The 14,704-nt window shown below is 52.9% G+C and overlaps 1 protein-coding gene across 20 annotated transcripts in view; it reads right to left on the bottom strand.

Moving 5' to 3' along the window:
* PPRC1 (PPARG related coactivator 1) overlaps positions 1-14,704 on the bottom strand; it is an 18,874-nt gene extending 4,170 nt beyond the window's left edge. For 2 of the 20 annotated variants that reach the window (XM_016919194.4, XM_016919197.4), the window contains exons 1-9: positions 14,503-14,701; positions 9,694-9,882; positions 8,967-9,113; positions 8,752-8,853; positions 5,728-8,632; positions 4,658-4,711; positions 3,449-3,506; positions 2,667-2,737; positions 364-1,087 (exon numbers count right to left, since the gene is read on the bottom strand). In XM_016919194.4, coding sequence (XP_016774683.2) covers positions 364-1,087; positions 2,667-2,737; positions 3,449-3,506; positions 4,658-4,711; positions 5,728-8,632; positions 8,752-8,853; positions 8,967-9,113; positions 9,694-9,882; positions 14,503-14,655 — 4,403 coding nt within the window. In that variant the 5' untranslated portion in view covers positions 14,656-14,701. Of the gene's footprint in view, positions 1-363; positions 1,088-2,666; positions 2,738-3,448; positions 3,507-4,657; positions 4,712-5,727; positions 8,633-8,751; positions 8,854-8,966; positions 9,114-9,693; positions 9,883-12,372; positions 12,540-14,343 lie in introns of those variants that run through there. The other 18 variants (XM_063781108.1, XM_063781109.1, XM_016919196.4 and 15 more) reach the window with 17 other exon arrangements.

The following is a 14,704-nucleotide window of genomic DNA, read 5'->3' as shown; positions in this document are numbered from 1 at the left end:
TTTCTATTAACAAGTAACCCACTACCTCACATAGCGCCCAGAATACCAAAAATGAAGGCTGATACAGTATGTGAAAAAAATCAACATGGTCAAAATCAAACCCTAAAAGTCTCCCCAAGGCAGGTCTCAAAGAAGCAGGAGACCTCACTGACACCCCAAGCTCCAACAGGGGACAGAAGCAATCGTCTCACAGCTTGCCTCCTTCAACAATCCAGGAAAAGGGAAAACACAAAAGCCAAAGACAGAAATAGAAGCCTTAGCGCCTGAAAGTACCAAAGTCAATGGGTAAAAGCTTTCAAAGTAAACCACAGAAGTACGTGAACTTCCTAAATGGAGAGGACCTACAGGGCCATCAAAGCTCACCTTCGCCACCTCTTGTGTGGGGGGGAGAGGGACCTGGACCGAGATCGGGATGAGGAAGACGACGATGAGGATGAGGAGGAAGATGCTTCACTAGTCCGGTTGGACCCAGAGCTGACAGAACGGCTGTTGCGGCCTCGGCGGCCCTGCCAGCCCTGGCTTGAGGGGCTGGCTGACCTGCAGGCTTTTCGGTAACAGCGCATTGACCGCTGCTTGGCTGAGGGTTCAGGGGGAGTCCTAGTGTTCATGTCATTCCGGCAGGGTGAGGCCTCAGGGGACAGCAAGCTGGATGGGGCAAGGCAGGGTGCTGAGGGATCTGCCTGCTCACTGCTAGTCCTGTGATCAAGCGGCTCCCGGGAGGCAGCTATGCATGGGGGCGGAGGGGCAGCTGGGCCCAAGGACAAGACAGGTTTGATGGTGATGTCCTGATGGCGCTTGACATTCCATCGGGAGCCCACCTCTGGAATGACTAGGGCAGGCATCTTTTTTGGGGGAGTCCTGCTCCGGACACAATAGTCATGGTCCCCAGAGCCCACATGGACTCGACTAGGGCCATGGACCCCTTCTTGGAGGCGAACTGCAGCTGGATGTTTGGCCTCCGTAACTCCTTCAGGCTTCAGGGTTCCCTCCTGGGCGGTGGACTTAGGAGATTTGGCTTTGGCCAGCAGTGAGACAGCAGCCAGGGGCTTCCATAACTGGTGGGGAGGGGTAGCTGGAGGGGTGAGCCCTGTGGTGGGGAGGGAGGATGGAGACAGCAGGATGAGATCCGATTCTACGCTTCCAAATACCGTGTATATAGCCTCCAGAGACCCCCACCTCATCTCACAAAGTACACCAAGCAAGGTAAGCAGCCCAACTTTTCCCACTGCTTCAACTGCTCCTTCCCCATGTTCCCCAACCTGGGGACCAGCAAGAGAAATCCAGCCAGCTAGGGTCTTCCTGAAGCCCTCATCCTCTCACTACCCAAACCTAGTAGCCAGGTCCTAGAGTCTAAGCTCTCCATTCTCAGATCCACCCCTTCCCCCGAGTACTGCCTGACTTCTAGGCTGCATCTTTCCTGCACTCATGCAGTCATCATCTATCGTCTCCCCACTTCCAGCTTCAGAGTCCACCTGTCTTCTACATTCCTGCTAGATGGAGCACCCAAAAACCAATCTGGCAAAGTGTCTTCAATGCACAGGATAAAGTCCAAAGAGCTTAATATGGCATTCGAGGTCCCAATAATCTGACCTTCTATTTACCACTCCAGTTTTATCTCTCGCTTTACCTCTGCCCACTGCCCTGATCAGCTACTACACTCCAGCCAAACCAAGCCTCTCACAATTCCCCAAAACATACCCAGTTGGTTTTGTTTCTTCAGTTCATTCAAGATGCTCCGTCTTCCTAGAATGCCCTGTTCCCTAAATCTACCACCTGATAGAGTTTCTCAAGCCTCAGCTTAGGGGATTAGTTTCTATATAACCCTTCCCTGACTGTCCCTCTTCACATCTCACTGTAATCCATAGTTGTTTTTTGTTGTTGTTTGTTTTTTTTAAAGACAGAGTCTTGCCCTGTCGCCTAGGCTGGAGGGCAGTGGCGCAACCTCAGCTCACTGCAAGCTCAACCTCTCGGGTTCACGCTATTCTCCTGCCTCAGCCTCCCAAGTAGCTGGGACTACAGGCGCCCGCCATCACGCCCGGCTAATTTTTTTTATTTTTAGTAGAGATGGGGTTTCACCGTGTTAGCCAGGATGGTCTCGATCTCCTGACCTCGTGATCCACCTGCCTCGGCCTCCCCAAGTGCTGGGATTACAGGCGTGGGCCACCGCACCCGACATTTTTTTTTTTTTTAGATAGTCTTGCTCTGTCCCCCAGGCTGGAGTGCAGTGGCACGATCTCAGCTCCCTGCAACCTCCACCTCCTGGATTTTAGCAATTCTCCTGCCTCAGCCTCCCAAGTAGCTGGGACTACAGGTGTGTACCACCACGCCCAACTAATTTTTGTATTTTTTTTAGTAGAGATAGGGTTTCACCATGTTGGCCAGGCTGGTCTCGAACTCCTGACCTCAAGTGATCCGCCTGCCTCAGCCTCCCACAAGTGCTGGGATTACAGGCGCGAGCCACTGCGCCTAGCCCATAGGCTGTAACATAGCACCTGATACTCAACATGCTCATTCGTTTACAAGTCTGCCCCCTAGACTGTGAGTACCTCAAGGCTGGAGATCAGATCTCTATGTCCTTAACGCCTACACACAATGGATTTGGAGTAGGCTCAGCAAGTGTTGCTGCATAGACTAATCACAGGCAGAATTCCCCACCCTGAACCCACCTGCCACGTTGGCCAGTTCTGGGGCTTGTAACCGGTCTAGGGGCCTCTTCTCCTGGGGAATGTCAACGCCGCTGGCGGGGGGGAAAAGGGAAAGCCTGATTCATTGCCTTCTCAATATCTTATACATTTGCCTTTCTCAGAAATCAATGGGAGGGGGTGGGTGCAGAGAAGAATGGGATGCACAAACTGCCTCCATCATCTTCTTCCTGCACAAAAGGGTCTTATTGACTGAACTACAAATTGGATCTCAACTGAGCCCTGCCCAATTCCAAGAGGCAGGCTGGCCATGACCTTGAATACCCCCCACCTCCTTCACATCGAGTCTCACCTGCCCAGCTCACACCAACCTGAAATCAATGTGGAGGGGAACATGCTTGGCAGAACAGGATGGAGGACCATGAACATGAAAAATGACTCCTAGCCATTAACATCTTCCTCCACTTTAAGTTACACCATTACCAGCACTGAGCAAACTTGAAGTGTTATTAAATGAAAGAAAGAAATCCCCAAAGGTATGACTTGCCAGGAGATAAAAGGCACCTCCAGGACATTTGGAGCCCGACTGGAATCAGCTGGAAGGCAGTGAACATGCCCCGTTCTCACCTCACCACCCAAGACACTGCCCAGTAGTGATAGGCAGAGTAAGGGGTGGGGAAACAGGGAAAGACTCTAGAGCTGACTACAGCGTCCCTGCAACAGAGGCATCCAGTTGACAGTCCTGGAGTGTCAGCCGGCTGCTGACTAACAGCTGTAGGGTAACTCGCTCATGTCTCCATACTTACCCTGAGTTTCCTACAGCCAAGCTGTCAGCAGGAGCCGGAGGAGGACACTCCTTTTTGGCTGCAAAGAAACCATACTAGTTAAAAGCCCAACCAGATGTTCTAGACTGAGGCGGCACAGAAGGGCTTGCTTTGAGACCCAAAGGAGGAAAATCCACTTTGCCTACATATTCCCTGTTGGGATCTCCCCCAAGAGATCTAGTCTCCTCCAGTGGATGCCCAAGTACTATTTTTAATCATGTCTCTTTTCTGCTCAGAAACACCCACATTCCTCCACTGAATCTGAGATAAAGTCCAAATGTATAAGCCTAGAGTTCAAGGTGATCTACGATCTGCCTAACTAGCTTCCTGGCCTCACGGCCTACTCTTGTTCTACAAATCACATTTTCTATTTTGCCTTGTTACCAACTCAGGAATCATTTCTGTAGATTCTTCTCCCCAGTTAGACCATAAGCTCCTTGAGAAGAGGATAGTGTCCTCCATAGCACGCACATCCACGCCTTATACTGAGAAAGCCAGCTATCCATTGCCTTTCAAATGTGCCATATGCCATTCTTCCTATACCTACCCTCTGCCTTTAGTTGCCACACATATTCTCTCTGTGAATTCCTACCTGTCTTTCAATGCCCAGCCTGAAAGCTACTTCCCTCTAGAAAAATGTCCCTAAACAACCCCAACCTGCTTGGATTCCCCCCTTTTTTTTTTTTTTGAGACAGAGTCTCACCCTGTGGCCCAGGCTAGAGTGCAATGGCACGATCTCGGCTCACTGCAATCTCTGCCTGCTGGGTTCAAACAATTCTCCTGCCTCAGCCTCCCAAGTAACTGGGATTACAGGTGCCCGCCACCTCGCCCAGCTAATTTTTGTATTTTTAGTAGATACGGGGTTTCACCATGTTGGCCAGGCTGGTCTCAAACTCCTGACCTCATGATCCACCCACCTCAGCTTCCCAGAGTGCTGGGATTACAGGCATGAGCCACCACGCCTGGCCTGGATTCCCAGTCTACTCTTTTTAATACCTTCCTTACTGTATCACTGCCGTCCCTGGCTTGGATTACCGTCACAGTTCAATCTTGTCTCCCTCTTCCAATTAGGGGTCTGCTCCAGTGGCTAAGGCTGTCCCCTCTCACCCTAGTTTAAGCAACTACAGGGCTGGGCCCAAAAAAGTATCACCAAAAAAAAGAGTTGGAGCAAAACTACCCATGTTCCCTCACCTTCTGATTTCTCAAACTGCTCCAGCAGACTGGACAGGTCCGATGCCTCAATTCCTGTGGAGGCACACAACACAGGATTGAAAACGAGCCCCTATCAACTGAGTACACAGGTCCCAGGAAGCCCCCAAATCATCTCACTTCTCCCTTTCCACTCCCCCTGCCCTCTGTACTAAGTGAACCAAGGTAGCAGCACAAAGCATGAAGGATTCAAACCAACCCAGGGCTCTGCCTCTGAAGAACCCTCCACAGCCAGGCACGGCGGCACACACCTGTGCCTATAAATCCCAGCTACTTGGAAGGCTGAGGTGGGAGGACCACTTGAGCCCAGGAGTTCAAGTCCAGCCTGGGCAACACAGACCTCATCTCTTAAAAACAAAAACAGGCCAAGGGCGGTGGCTTACACCTGTAATCCCAGCACTTTGGGAGGCTGAGGCAGGCGGATCACGAGGTCAGGAGATTGAGACCAACCTGGCCAACATGGTGAAACCTCATCTCTACTAAAAATACAAAAAGCCGGGCGTGGGTGTGAGCGCCTGTAATCCCAGCTACTGGGGAGGCTGAGGCAGGAGAATCGCTTGAACCCGGGAGGCGGAGGTTGCGGTGAGCCGAGATCACGCCACTGCACTCTAGCCTGGGCGACAGAGGAAGACTCCATCTCAAAAAAAAAAAAAAAAGGCATGGTGCAGCGGCTCACGCCTGTAATCCCAGCACTTTGGGAGGCTGAGGCAGGCGGATCACGAGATCAGGAGATTGAGACCAACCTGGCCAACATAGTGAAACCTCGTCTCTACTAAAAATAGAAAAATTAGCCAGACGTGGTGGCGGGCACCTGTAGTCCCAGCTACTTGGGAGGCTGAGGCAGGAGAATTGCTTGAACCCGGGAGACAGTGAGCCGAGATTGCGCCACTGCACTCCAGCCTGGAGACAGAGCAAGACTCCATCTCAAAATAAAAACAAAAAAACTCCTCCAAAGAAATCCAACAAAGGCCAGCCTCATCAGGGTGGCTTATCCTATTCTAGAGTCCCCCAGCCAACTTGGGGACTACATGGGGGAACTGTGTGTCACTCACCAATCTCACTGATGAAAGCCTGTACCACATCTTCAGAACCCTGAGTACGTGGGGTAGGCAGGAAGGACAGCTTCCTTAGACGGGCTGGGTGGACAGCAGGCAGCTTGGGGACAGTGCTCTGCCTTGGTGTGGGAACAGCCTTGGTAGCAGGCAAGGGGGGCTTCTCCCTGGGCCTGGTCTCTTGGGTCTCAGGCTTTGGCCTCTCTGATGCAGGCTCCTCAACAGTCACACCTTCAGCAGACACACATGCTGGAGCCTTCATCTGGGAACTTTGCACCAGGGCAGACAACTTGTGTTTCGGATGGGGAGATGCAGGCACTGGCTTGACCTCCACATTGGTAGGCTCTGTCTGAGGAGCTCCATGGCCAGGTAGCCCAAGACTGAGGGGAGGAGCCATCGACAAGGGAAGTACATTTTCAGGAGGGCCAGCTGGAGTGCCCCTAGACTCCATCTTAGGTTGGGGAACAGCTCTCCCAATGGAGGCTGGAGGCAAAGGAGGTGGGGGAACAGTAGACCAGAATGGAGCATGTTGAGGCCCTGGGCCCCATCCCAAGGGCCCATAGGTACATGTGGAACTGTAAGGTGAGACTGGGGCAGGAGGGGGTGCCCAAGGCACACTGCAAGTGGGAGGCACGGCATAGGCACCAGGAGTACCAGACACTAGGGGCACCGTTGGTGGGGGGGGCAGGCAAGGATAGCCAGAAGGGGACACATGAGGATAACAAGGCCAGGGTGGCACGGGGGCATAGTGAGTAAACGGATCAGGTAGTACTGGCCCCATAGACAATGGAAGACTAGGAGGCTGCAAGGGAGGTGGGGGCAGACTGGGGGGCATGCCAAGCCCACCTGCAGGGAAAGGCAGGGCAGCAGACATCAAGGGAGGTGTGGGCACAACAGGGGACACAGACTGCACAGGAGGGGAAGGTCTCGCCAACAGTGGCATCTCCTGGGATGGCACCTGCTCAGTGGGAGATGAGGCCACAGGTTTGCTTACAGGTGGCTCAGGACTAGGAGAAGCAGGGCTGGGACCTATAGGCACATAGCAAATCTCAAGGGGTGTTTCAGGGCTTCTCTGCAGAGCTGTCTTCTTGGCTGGGGCTGGTGGGATGACAAGACAAGGGATGTCTGCCAACCCTGTGGGAGTCTCTGGAAGGCTAGGCCACTTCCCAGTTGGGGGCTGTGGACTTCTCTCTTCTGTTTCTGCTTGGCGTTGCTGCCTTCGTCGCCGGTACTCAGATAAGCTGAGAGGCCGAGGTCTGGCTTCATGGGTTATAGCACTGGTACCACTTTCAATTTTCAGAGAATCCACAACCTCTTTGACTTCAGGGATGATGGTCTTTGGTGGGTCCAAGGACTCTGACTCCACGAGGAGCTGGGGTGCTGAACCCCCCAGGGCTGATGACACTGCACCACGTCTGGGATCAGTTGGTCTGGACTTAACTAGCACTGGGTCAACTGGAGTCAGGTCATTAGGAACAGGGTCAACTAGTGCTAGATCAACTGGTGCTGGGCCAGACGGGACAGCATCAACTGGTGGCAAGTTATCTGAGATGGGAACCACTGCAGGGTCAACTGCTGCTGAGTCAGCCAGGACTGGGTTGATCAGCACTGGCTCAGCCGGGAGAGGCTCAACCAGTTCTGAGCTGGTTGAAGCAAGGTCAACCAACCCAGGGTCAACAGGTACAGGGCCAGCTAGAACAGGGCCAACTGCAGTGGGATCAGCTTCAACAGAGTCAACTGGCATGGGGCTGGCGTGGGCACAGTCGACCAATGAGAGATGGGTTGGTATAGGATTGGTTTGGATAGTGTCAGCCAGCTTTGGGTAGAGGTCTAGAGGGCCTTCTTTAGCAGGACTACTTTGTCCAGCACTTCTCTCCAAGTTCTTAGGGCTAGAATTCTCCAAGGCAGCTGCCCAGGCCCGAGCCCAAGCCCGGGGCTTCCCCTTACCCTGGAGAGGCCCAGACTCTTTTTGAAGTTCTTCCTGAGGCTGTTTCTGCAAGTTGTCTACCTGAGAGGTCACTTCTGTACCTACAGTAGACTGCCCGCGAGAAGATGACCTCAGCCTCCTGGCATAGCCTTCCACACAGGCTGCTGGCTGCTCCTTGCTCTTCTTCTTCCTGCCCTTTCGAGCTCTCTGGGAACCTGGTGCTGCATTGGCAGGTGGGTTCTGAGGCTCCTTGGGCACCACCGGCTCCACGACCTCCCTGGGCTTCAATAAGCAGGCTGAGTCCAGCTTCTCCTCTGAGTTCAATGACAACCCCTCTTTCTCAGAGCAGAGGGTTACCTTGGGCACAGCAGCCTCCGTCTCTGACTCCAGTGTAGGCATAAGCAGCTGCAAGGCAGAACTAGTCTCTAGCGAGTCATCCAGGAGCACAGGCCGGGGTCCAGGAGAGACCTGTCGCACCACAACTGGGATCTCCAGGTCATCACCAGCTGTGGCTGCCTGCCCCACAATCTCCAGCACTACGCAGCCCTCAGGCAGTGTCAAATCATCTGGCTGCTCCTGAAGCTCATCCTCAAGTGATGCCAGGTGGGTGAGGTTGGGCAGGCAGTATGGGTGCATGGCCCGCACCAGCTCACTCAGGGAGGAGATGCTCTCATCGCCAGCTGCTGGCACTGCCATCTCTGCTGCTGTTGCTTTATCTTCCTCCTCAGGGCAGGCCAAATGCATGGGGAAGTCCGGGATACTGCTCACACAGTTGTCAAGCTCCCCGGCAAGAATCTGGCCACTGAAGCTGGCCACCTCCTCCTCTTCTTCTCCATCACTGCGCTGCTGGGGAGGTGGGGATTGGCCCCAGCGTGGTCTTGATCTTGGGGGTCTCCAGCTAGGAAGCTTGGGGGAAGAGGTCTCTAAGAAAGAGGGTGGGGAGAAGTCCCAAGAGGGATCTGGAAGAGACATTTCAACCTGCAGGAGAGAAGAGAGGTCTCAGGAGGAGTTTTCTTTGGGAAAGTATTTTCCAGACCTGTCCCCACACACTCCTCCTCCCACCTGGGAGTTTCTGAAGCCGTCTAGGTCAGGCTTACCCCACTCCCTCTACTGCTGCCTGTACTGGGCCCCAGTGGGTCAACTGGGGTGATGAGGTCACGTTCTGGGGGTGTCCGAGAGAGAGTAAGCAGCTTGTGCAGCTAAGAGGGAAAGAAAGACCTGAGATCAGTCTATGCTTCAGAGCTATATGAGTAGGTCCACAGGCATGGGTCTAAACTTTGTACTAATCCCCTTCCCCTGGTCCCACACTCACAGAGGAGCCCTCCCGGGGTGACACAAGCAGCTCCGAATCAGGAATGCTGTCAAATGGAGAAAGGTTCTCAGAATCTGCATTGTCCAAGATCTCCGTCAGAGCCGTGAGCAGCGACACTTCATTCTGGTCCTCCAGAGATAACCTGCTCTGCTCCAGAAAAACAACCAGAAGGTCCTACCAACATCCCTAATGACCTACTATGCCACTAAGGACTGGTTATCGAGAGAATCAGTCTCCCAGGTTCAACTCAGCTAATGGGGCAGCGAGAAGGATCTGAATACCAGAAGGCATGGATTCCAATCTCAGCTACCATCCACCAGCTCTCGGTGTCAACAGAGACCTGTCAGACTTGACTCAAGCTTGGGTTTCACACATTCCCCTACCCTCAGATAAGATGTGGGATGCTCAGCAGACAACCATCGGCTAGGCTAGAAATGAGCTGAAAAACAGAGATCAGAACCCTCTGGACATGTAGTTCAGGGGCCCAGACAGTGGGAAAGGCCTTGGACTATAGTCTAAGCTAGGAAAGGAATTCTTACATGGGACATAATCTGGCAGCCTGCAGCCTAATTCCCACTTAGAGACAAAAAATACACTTTAAGGATTCAGGTTGGGCACCCAGGAAGAAGCTAAGGTCCTGGGAGAGCAGAGCCATGCCAAGAATTTGAGCTAGAACCTCCCATGTAAACCTCCTGCTTGAAGATTTCAGAGTCCAGCCCCAGCTCACCTCTCCAAGGCTCCCAAAATCCTCGATGAGGGAGATAAGGGAGGCATCCATGTAGCTCTGCATGGTCCCCAGCAGTGTCTCATCCTGCAGCATTAGCTCCTCCATTTCCAGGTCCTTGTCCCTCAGAGATGGGCCCAGCCGAGAGAGACTGACAAAGCCAGAATCACCCCCCTCCTCATGCAGCAGCACCTGGAGCAGAGAAGAAGGTGAGAAGGGTATGAGCTCTCTGGCAGCAGCTGATAATATGCTCCATAAATCAGGTACCCTCCACTGCTGGGGCCAAACTCAGCAGCAGCAACACTGTCGCCAAACTTCTGGGCTAGCAGAGCAGAGAGAAGCACAACCTATGAGCAAAAACCCCAATAAGGATGGCAGTTTTCAAGGACCTTCTGGGGCAGAAAAATGTTTGGGCTCCAACCAGAAACAGCTAGAGTCACAGATTAAAACCCGGGAGTAAAAACATCAGGAAAATCAAGATTGTTCAGAATCATCTACTGGCAGCAGTGAAGATAACAGTCTGAGGGGCACACCAAAGCAAAAGAGGTCAGCAAGGAGACAGCTTCAGCTCCAACAACCTCACCTACCTCAAATCCCATTTAGGTCTCTGCTTAGTGCAAATCCTACCTTCTTCAAGAAGACACCCCAGCTTCCCCAGCCCACGGTGATCTCTCCTCACAACTCTAAAATCACAGACTTTTCTGCAGCATTAACTTTTCTGGTAATCACACCCCACCCCCTACCCCCATCCCCATAACACTCATGGGTTCGGTCTCCTGGGTTCAAGCGATTCTCCTGCCTCAGCCTCCGGAGCAGCTGGGATTATAGGCGCCCACCACCACGCCCAGCTAATTTTTGTATTTTTAGTAGAGACAGGGTTTCACCTTATTGGTCAGGCTGGTCTCAAACTCCAAATCTCAATCCGCCCGACTCGGCCTCTGAAAGTGCTGTGATTACAGGCGTGAGCCGCCACGCCCGGCCGACACTTATTTTGAAGGCCCAACAGTGAGACACTCAACCTCTCAATGGTAATTCCAAGGGAAGGGCCTCTTCTCCACTCCTACCAGGTGAGAGCAAGTGAAGAGAAAGCTTGATTCCCTAGATGGAAAGGCCCCGCCCCACACTCCTCTAAGAACTAGCAGCATTTACGGCCTCTCGTGTCAGGCATCAAGCAGCCCGCCCAGACCTGTCAAGAGTGTGGGTGTGGGCAGGGCCAGAAGGGACCAGAATGGTAGTGGTGAGGCCAGAGCCATGGGGATCTCCACTACAGTAGTCCCCCCTTATCCTAGAGGGATACATTCCAAGATCCCCAGTAGATGCCTGAAACCACAGATACTACCAATACATTGGTATATATTGATACAAACAATACATACCAACGATGAAGTTTAACTTATAAATTAAGCACAATAAGAAATAATAGATTAAAACAATATACTATAATAAAAGTTATGCGAATGTGGTCTCTCTGGCTCTCAGAATATCTCACTGTACTGTACTCATGTATTTTTAGACCCCAGTTGACAGCAGGTTAACAGAAACTGTGGATAAGGGGAAACTACCGCATAGGAAACATGAAGTAAAAAGGCCTGAGAACAGGATCACATACAGACAGGCCAGACCTTCCCTTTCCTCTTCTGCAACAAAGTGAAATTCCGCACCACTTCCAAAAGAAAAAAGCAACAGGTGTCTTCCACACCCCCACCCCCCACCCCCCACCCCCCGGCAATATATACCCTCCTAACAGAGCTGAGTACCAACGCCCAGGAAAAGGAAAGGCTGGTTAAGGCTGGTTAGGAGGCCAGGCCCAGAGAATAAGCAAAAAGTGGTAGGTTTCAGGCACTAACTCCTCCCAGGCCTTCACAATCCTATAATTACAAACCAGCAGCTGAATAGCACCTGGCTCTGCAAACACTCCAGGGTGAGCCAAGAGGCTGCAACTCCATTTGCTCTGCCACCACCTACCTACCAGAGCCCCAGCGACTAGGCTGGAATCTCAAGACAATGCCCAGCTCTCTATGAACCACTCATCTTCACCTCCATCAGGTGTCCAGTCAGAGACACACCCTCACACCTGACCTCACCCATCACTCAATTCCCAAACAGCACAGCTCCCGGAGTACCAAGATCATCCGAGTGCTAAGCCCAGGCTGAAAGTAAGCCAGCCATCAGCACCTCTAACTTCAAAAACCTCCCAAGTAGCTTTCACCCACCAAACCTGCTCCCTCCAGGGTTCAAAAACAGTCAGAAACTTTTTAAATATGTATCTGATCACTGCCTGAGACCCTCCCTAAATCCCTTCAATGGCATTTTACTGCTCTTAGCATTAGGTTTAAACTCTTTAATATAGCTTACAGGCCGGGTGTGGTGGCTCACGCCTGTAATCCCAGCACTTTGGGAGGCTGAGGTGGGTGGATCACTTGAGGTCAGGAGTTCAAGACCAGCCTGACCAATATGGTGAAACCCTGTCTCTACTAAAAATACAAAAATTAGCCATGTGTGGTGGTGCTTGCCTGTAATCCCTGCTACTCAGGAGTCTGAGGCAGGGGAATTGCATGAACCCAGGAGATGGAGGTTGCAGTGAGCCAAGATCACACCACTGCACTCCAACCTGGGTGACAAAGCAAGACTCCATTTCAAAAACAACAACAAAACAACAAAATATATATATATATAGCTTACAAAAGTCCTGTCTTCCCCACCAGACTTCTGCTCCAGCGTGTCCTCTCCCACTACTCTGTTGTACAGGTCTCGGTTTCTCCAATAAGGCATGCTCTCTTCCTCCTTGAGGGCTTCACTTTTCCCTGATTAAAGGTTTTCCACAGTTTTAACATCTCAGCTTTAAATGTCCCTTCTCAGACTCTGCAAAGTAGATCACTACTGCCAATTACATAATCCCAAATATCCTGCACTTTTGTCTCATTATTATTTATCATCGGTCTATCCTGATTAAAACATAGATCCTGAGGGATAAAGACCATGTTTATGTGGTTTACCAGTTTGTTCCCTGTGCCTAAACATAATGGTATTTCAATAAATAACTGGCTGACTGACCAGCTCACATATACCCATCTTTGGTTTTGGGGGGAAGGGAATGACAATCTCTCCATGAGATCCTCTCCAATCCCAAATTACTACTTAACTGTTATAGCTGGATCTTGGATCCTTCCTGACTCTCCCTGTGCTATTTGGGAATTCAGTGATGGGTGAGGTCAGGTGTGAGGGTGTGTCTCTGACTGGACACCTGATGGAGGTGAAGATGAATGGTTCATAGAGAGCTGGGCACTGCCTTGAGATTCTGGCCTAGACCCTGGGGCTCTGGTAGGTAGGCAGCACCAGCCCCAAAAGATGTGACCTCTGAGAAAGTAGGGGAGAAGGGATCAGCGCTCCCAAATTCTTGCCCCAGAAACCATTCTCCCCTGGGCAAGGGCCTGGATTGGTCTGCCGGACCTGACATTACCAGGCAGCCTGCAGCCCAACTCCCACCTAGTAACACACAAAAAATGCTGTCAAGGACTCAGCTTAATTGTTTAAGAGAGGTAACAGTTCAAACTAATTCCTGCCCCTTCCACCCTGGGTGGAAACTTTTAAGAAGCCCTCCACTGTAGAGTAGAACAATAACACTTTTTGAAGGCCAAGAAAAAAAAATATAACAGAATTCCCCCTCATCCCGTGTATGTTCAACTGTTGAACAACATTTGAACAGTTCTCAAACCGCCTCCAACTTTTCCCATCCCCAGGAAAAAATCCAAAGAGCCTTAAGTACGGACCACCCCAGTTTCTGCGTGTCAGATTACAGGAGCATGCCTTCCCAAAAGAGATACTGGAGGAAAAAGTGAGGAGAGGATTCCCTTTCCCTTTCTTAACCTTGTCCCAGGTGTATGTTGACACTCCCCATACCCCTTGAATCACTAATAAGGCAAGACTGCAAGGCAACCAAAACGCCAATGCCCGTGACTCACAACCCACCCCAAGCCGGTCAGACGGAAGCGCCACAAACTCACTCCTCCACAGCCCTTCAGCCTCAGCCCTCTACCCTCCCCATCACACTCAGCCATCCGCAGGGAACAAACTCCCGCAACATCTGGAGAGTCCTTCACCATCCGCAGTGGAGAGACGTTGCGGACCCAAGCAGCAGGGAAAAAAAAAACCTCCAAGGCTCTGAACAAAGTTGACTCTAGCAGCCCTTACCTTCCTTCCCGGCCCGGGCCTCCAGCCCCGGCAGGAGATGGCGGGACCCGTGGAGACACACCCAGTTCGCGTCAGCCAGGCTCCAAGGCCGATACTAGATGCCCGACAGCCTGGGACGGGAGCCACGTGGACGTTCCTTCCCCGCCCCCACGTGGACCCGCTGCCTGCGCCCCCCTCCACCAGGAGCCCGACCCACGTGGATGCCGGGGCCGCCTAGAGGGGGAGGGGAGGCAGACAAGTTCTCCCGGGAAAATTGCTCCCCCCACCCCACGTGGCTCCGAAAAGGGAACTGCGGCGCCGGGCTCGGGGAGCCTCACTGGGCATCCTTACATGGAGGTCTCAGCCTTCGACCCCAAGTCCGAACCCCTGAACCCCAACCGCGGGTTATGTTTCCGACACCCCGCTCTCCCCCTCCGGCGTCCCCCAGGAATGGCCGTAGAGACGCTGCCTCTGCCCGCCTACCCCCAGCAAACGGCCTAGGGCCCACTTGCTCCGGCCCGGCTCCCGCGGCCACCCGGCATCGACTCTCAGGCGCTTCCTCCCTTTCCTGTGGCGTCCACGTGTCACCGCCCGGCACACACCGCTTTGCTGCCTGTCGCGGGCCGCCAGCCAACCTCTCACCTGCTCGCCGCCGCTCACAGCGCCCAAAGTCCCATACGGCGCTTGGCTTCGACTTCCCCAACCACTGCCGCGGGCTCCCCCGCCAGGGTCCGGACCGGGGCCCCCACTCGGGGGCGGCGCGACTCCGTCTCTCCGTCCCCGGCGCGCCGCCATCTTGGCCCCTGAACACCCAGCGCTGTTCTGATCGCTGGCGCCGCCTCGC

Source organism: Pan troglodytes, chromosome 8, assembly GCF_028858775.2.
Source record: "Pan troglodytes isolate AG18354 chromosome 8, NHGRI_mPanTro3-v2.0_pri, whole genome shotgun sequence".
Taxonomy (NCBI): Eukaryota; Metazoa; Chordata; class Mammalia; order Primates; family Hominidae; genus Pan; species Pan troglodytes.
Note: the sequence above shows the minus strand (reverse complement) of the source record. Positions and strands in the feature narration are given on the sequence as shown.